Here is a 5,674-nt window from a genome sequence, read left to right as displayed (position 1 = left end):
GGGCGGGGGCCACGTGCTCGCCGAGGTTTCCCCGGGAGGCCGTAGCGTCCCGAGTGGAGAGGCCTCCGCGGCCTTCCGGACCAAGCCCTCATTTTCCCGAGGAGGAAACTGAGGTCCGGGAGGCTGACTGACTGGGTTCGTCTTCCCTGTCAGTCCATGGAAGGGCTGAGCCGGGGAGAGGATTACTGAGGGAAAATCCCGGGTCCCTCCGTTCCGCGAGCTAATCCGGGCCCCGCCAAGACAATGGCGCTGCGTTTTAATGACTTCGCCCCCTCGGGGGCGGGGCGGCTCTCCCCCGGCTCCCCGCCATTGTGGGTTTATTGACCGCCTTCGCCGTGACATATGCATATGAAACCCCCCCTGGCATTTTCATCAGGCTTACCCTAATAGTATTAAGGGATTATTACTTTTTTTTTTTTTTTCACATTTCCCTGGAAGAAAATCCCCTTAAATGAGATGCTTCACTCTCCGCTTAGCTCGCGATCGGGCCGCGGGTTCAGCTACCTGGCCGCGCTCGAAGTCTTCAGTTCAGGGGGGAAAAGGCCGATTTTCTACCTTAGTGCTTTGGCAGAAAGGAGGCGGCCCCGCGCGGGCAGCGCCCGGGGGCCGGGGAGAAAGTTCCGCAGCCTCGGGGCTGCTGCTCGGCAGAGATAACGCGGCGGCGGAATCCCTGACCACCCGCCGAGGGTGGGCTGGGGGAAGGGGCGACCCCCGGAGGGCTCCATTAGCCGCTAATTACTTGCAAACAAGTAAACAATTAGCTGCCCGGCCTCCGAGGCGGTGGGGAGGCTGCGCCGACTAGCCCCGGCTCCAGATTGAAGCCATGACGTGAGCTCCCTCGCCCCCTCCTCCTCCCTCGACTCCCCCCAGATCTGGGTCGCGGGCTATAAAGGCCCCCAGTGCGCGGAGTCGGGCCAGAGTCCCTGTCCGTCGTAGGGGTGCTGAAGCGCTCCGGCAAGCTGGGCTGCCAGCGGGCGTGCGTGCGCCCTTCGGAGCGCACTCGGGACTTAACGGCCCGGAGGCGGGGTGGGGGGCTACCGCAGCCACAGCCATGGCCCTCTGCGCAACGGCCAATTCCCGAACGCGGCCCGGCCTGGCGGAGAGCAAGGCTTCCCCGCGCTCCTTTTCCATCGAGAGCATTTTGGGGCTAGAACCGAAGAAGGAGAGCAGCCCCGCCATCCCTCCGGCCAGGCCCTGGACAGATCCCTGTCGCCCCTTGGGTAGGTCCCCTTCATACACACTTGCGCTCTCGGTCCTTTTGCAGGGTTGGCGATGTTGGGTGATTGGTCAGTGACTGCTCAGGAAAAACAGACTTGAGGGCGGCAAGATACGAGAATCGTGTGTGTGTGTGTGTGTGTGTGTGTGTGTGTGTGTGTGTGTGTGTGTGAGAGAGAGAGAGAGAGAGAGAGAGAGAGAGAGAGAGAGAGAGAGAGAGAGACAGAGAGACAGAGACAGAGACAGAGACAGAGAAAGACTGAGATAGACACATAAAGACAGAGAGAGTCATAATGAGACAGAAACAGGGGAAAAAGACAAAGAAAGAAAAAGGGAGAAAGAGAAACAGAGACAGAGACAGAACCAGAGACAGAGGAGAGAGATAGTGACAGAGAGACAGAGACAGAGAGAGACAGAAACAAACACACAGAGAAACAGACACAGAGAGAGACCCACATAAAGACAGAGTCATAAGTAGTGAGACAGAAACAGAGAAAAAGACAAAAAGAGAAAAAGGGAGAAAGAGAAACAGAGGCAGAGAGAACCAGATGAAATTAGAACACACACACAGAGAGACAGAGAAGTTCTTAAACTGACCATGTCACTTCATTTCCTTAATTGCCAAATAGTCAGCCAGGGGCCAGGGGAAAAAAGCAGGGTGGTGTTGGCTGCCAAGCAATAAAGGGAAAGGGCTATGCTCTCTGAGCCTCTCTTCAGTGTCGCACCCCATCCTGCCCCTCTCCCGTTCACTGTGTCCACTGTCCGATTATGTCTGGTTTTAATGCCAGGAAAACAATCAATTCAGAAAACAAAACGTTTCCTTGAATTCCCCCCCGATGTGACCCTTACTTTTGTAAGAGAGAGAAAGACAGACAGAGAAAGACTGAGAGTCTTGGTGAACGAGGGGGCGGCCGTGTGGGCAATTGGAGAGGCTTTGCGTTCAGGAACTTCCAGCAGAACTTTGCTTCTGGCTTTCTGGTTTCAGGAGAAGACGGGAACCCACGCCTGTCCATCCCTAGGTTGCCCAGCAGCAGCCTGCTCTCTCCCCCTGGGAGTTATCCTATGCCAGAAGAAAGGATCTTGAAATGTGAGAAATACGGGTCTGCCTCGGAAAGGCTGTCTTTTAAGAGAGAGCTGAGTTGGTACCGAGGCAGGAGGCCACGAACTGCTTTTACCAGGAACCAGGTAAGAGTTGGGGTGGACTGCTAGCGCCACATATGACTGCTTTGTTGCCGGGATGAGAGCTGATTATTTTAGGTGCAATTACGCACACTCTTCTCCAGACAAGAGCCTTACAGGATGGCCAAATAAAAATGGGTTGTACCCTGACATTAATGAGCTCCATTAGAGCATTATTTTGTTTTGACTTTTCATTTTAATGGTTGTTTTTAATAGTTGTTTAATGGTTTTTAATGGAATCAAAAGACCTTTAATACCCTGCAAGTCACTTTACCCCAGCATTCTAGACTTCCAACTTCTTAAATTGTGGCTCTCCAACCTATACGGAGTCTCCTACCTAAATGTGGAGGTCACGAAATTATGATTTGCTAGCAGTAAATGTTTGCCTTGTATACCTGTTTTATCTACCTATATACCTGGGGTCATGGAAAAATTTCTCGGGTAAAAAGAGGTCATGCGTGGGAAAAGTTTTAGGAGCCCTAGTCTAGACAAGTGTTTAATGAAATACAGATTTGCATTGGTGAAGGGAATCTTCTTATCTGTCCCCACAAAACCATGGATTCAGTGCCTATCTCTATTAAAAGACAAAAAGAGGCTTTCATGAAGTATTTTTGAAGTTCATTTGTACATTGGCCAACTGAATCTTTTTTTATTATAGCCTTTTTTTGGTTTTATTGATTTTACTCTTCATTATTTTATGTAAATTGATTTGTTTTCCTAAGATACTTGAGCTCATCATATCTAGGATCACACAGCTAGGGAGTGTTAAGTTTCTCTTTTTTTATAGCTTTTTATTTACAAGCTATATTCATGGGTAATTTTTCAGCATTGACCCTTGCCAAACCTTTTGTTCCCATTTTTCCCCTCCTTCCCCCACTTCCTCCCCCAGATGACAGGTAGACCAATACACCCAACAGAATCTTTTAGCAAAAATTAAGAATGATAATACCTGATTGTTTTTATAATTGTGTTTTCCCCCTCTCTTCACTCCAACTCCCATTTATTACTTTTTGTTTTTTGACATTAGTTTTTTTTTTTATTGAGTTTCCAATTCTCTTTCTCCCTCCCATTCTCCCATTACCACTGAGAATGAAAGGAATATAATCTCAATTATACATGTGAAATCATGCGACCCAATTTCCATATTAGCCATTTTTTAAAAGCCAGAAAAATAAAGTAAAAAAATATTGACAATAACTGATTGTTAATTAATTCCTTAGATTGAAGTATTGGAAAATGTCTTTAGAGTAAACTCCTACCCTGGTATTGATATCAGAGAAGACCTGGCTCGGAAATTGAATTTAGAGGAAGATCGAATCCAGGTAATTTCCCAGAGTTTATAATTGATGCTGGTTGATGTGTTAAGAACAATCAGACTCCTAGAAGATGCTGACCAGCCATGGGGAAGGTGGGGGTGGGGATATACATATTATAGTTCCATGAGACGTGAGCACATGTGTGCACCTCTTGTGTTTACATAATAATCTTTATGAGAACAACAGAAATTCAGGGAGAAATCAGCATAAATTCTCAACCTTTCTTTTGGCTTTCTTTTGTTTCAGATTTGGTTCCAAAATCGTCGGGCAAAGCTGAAAAGGTCACACAGAGAATCTCAATTCCTCATGGTGAAAAAGAATTTGAATCCAAATCTCTCCAAATAGGAAGAAGCCGGTCTTTGGGACTGTATTCCTATTCCAGGTTGAGTGATGAGCCAGTGGAGTTCCCTAGCATCAGAAATTGGGTGTTTTTATTTACTGTATCTCATTCGAAATTACCTGCTCTTCCTTTTCCCTAAAAAGACATTGTAAATACTATTCCTGTAACACGATGCATATTATGTTAGAGTACTCTGGAAAAGAAAAAAAAAAGACTTTTCCTATCTATTTTAATAAACATTTTCAGAAAAATGGCGTATTTGGAGCAAATTTAGTGTGAGATATGCATTTATTTGTTTCATCTAAAATAGATCATGAGACTCCTATTTGTTCGTTTCTTCATTTATTTATTTTTGTTTATTCATCTATTTGTTCATTTATTTATTTTAGAGGAGACATTTCGCTTTCTTTCCCACTGATCAAATTTTTAAACAATTAAAAAAAACTCTTGTAACAAATATTTGTGGTCCAACAAAACAACTTCTGCTTTGGCCATGCCCAGAATGTTTTTCTCCTCCAGCTTTTTAAGTCTATCACCTTCATAAGATCATAAACACTGATTTCTATCCTAGTCTGGGTGCCTTTTTCAGCAGAGTTCCAGGAAGAGTCCGAATGCCATGATTGCCATTTCCCCTGGTAGTCCATCAAGAGGAAACTTCATCCTGAAGGCTTAATGACTTCTCCAACTTGAGCTGCTGATGGAGAGCTATCTTGGGTCACAAGGAGATAGATCACAAGCTAGAACGGCCCTTAACATTCTCTGGAGAAAGTTTGCTTAAAAGCATCCAGGATTTGGCATTAGACTTTGAGGACATCATTTCTGGGCCTGGCGCAGTCAATTTTTAGTTAGGTGACCCGAGGGCATTCGCTTTGGAGAACTCCTAAGGAACTCTCCAGCTCCAGAATCAAACCCAGCTATTCATCTTATGGATGAGCAAAGGAAAGCCCAGAGAAAGGAAAGCATTTGCCCAAGCTCACAGCATGTGGTAAGCTAAAGAGAGGCTGGATTCTAACCCAGGCTGTCTGATTGTAAATGCAAACCTTGTTCCCTTGCAGTAATCTGCCTTCCCTCAAATTTTTTTTTTTGACAAAAAAAAAGTATAAGCTTTCTAGCTGGCAGGGATCTCAGAAGTGATGTCATCCTATCCCCTTCTGTTTGTAAGTGAGGAAACAGTGTCTAGAGGCTTGGCTAAATGGCAACCCAAGGGCACAAAGCAAATAAATCATCCAGGATTAAAGAATGAGAAGGATGTGATTGTATGTGATCCATGAGGTTTTATTGTCAGAAACAACATTAATGCTTTCCACTTATTATTTCCTCTTTATCATGTACGTAGCTTATTTGTATATATACTGTTTCATTAGATGATGAGCTCCTTGAGGGCAGGAACTCTTTTTTCTTTCTTTGTGTCACCAGCCCTTAGTGCTGTGCCTGAAACATAGTAGGTACTTCATCAGTGCTTATTGATGAGTCTGGGATCTAGTTTTACCCTTGACATTTACTAGCTCCATAACCACAGACAAGTTTTTGAGCCTCAGTGTTCTCATGTGGCAAAAAAGAATAGTTGTTCATAGCATTATAGGGTTGTTGTGAGCCTCCAAAAGAGACAGGTGCTATCAAGTGT

General features: G+C 45.4%; 1 protein-coding gene across 1 annotated transcript; it reads left to right on the top strand.

Annotated features, from left to right (window-relative positions):
* Window positions 1–667: 667 nt before the first annotated feature.
* On the top strand, window positions 668–4,245 carry HESX1 (HESX homeobox 1). The gene is made up of 4 exons (XM_051974570.1): window positions 668–1,220; window positions 2,201–2,400; window positions 3,615–3,716; window positions 3,957–4,245. Exons 1-4 carry the CDS (start codon window positions 1,052–1,054, stop codon window positions 4,053–4,055), a joined length of 570 nt encoding a protein of 189 aa, XP_051830530.1. The 5' UTR covers window positions 668–1,051; the 3' UTR covers window positions 4,056–4,245.
* The last annotated feature ends 1,429 nt before the right edge of the window (window positions 4,246–5,674 follow it).

The sequence above is a fragment of the Antechinus flavipes genome, chromosome 1, assembly GCF_016432865.1.
Source record: "Antechinus flavipes isolate AdamAnt ecotype Samford, QLD, Australia chromosome 1, AdamAnt_v2, whole genome shotgun sequence".
NCBI lineage: Eukaryota > Metazoa > Chordata > Mammalia > Dasyuromorphia > Dasyuridae > Antechinus > Antechinus flavipes.
This window is presented reverse-complemented; position numbering and strand designations above follow the sequence as displayed.

Excerpts from the sequence above, each read along its gene's own strand:
- HESX1 (XM_051974570.1), top strand. The coding sequence starts at position 1,052 with ATGGCCCTCTGCGCAACGGCCAATTCCCGAACGCGGCCCGGCCTGGCG. Across the intron at positions 1,221-2,200 it reads AGATCCCTGTCGCCCCTTGG|GAGAAGACGGGAACCCACGC; the intron begins GTAGGTCCCCTT and ends TTCTGGTTTCAG. Across the intron at positions 2,401-3,614 it reads CTGCTTTTACCAGGAACCAG|ATTGAAGTATTGGAAAATGT; the intron begins GTAAGAGTTGGG and ends TTAATTCCTTAG.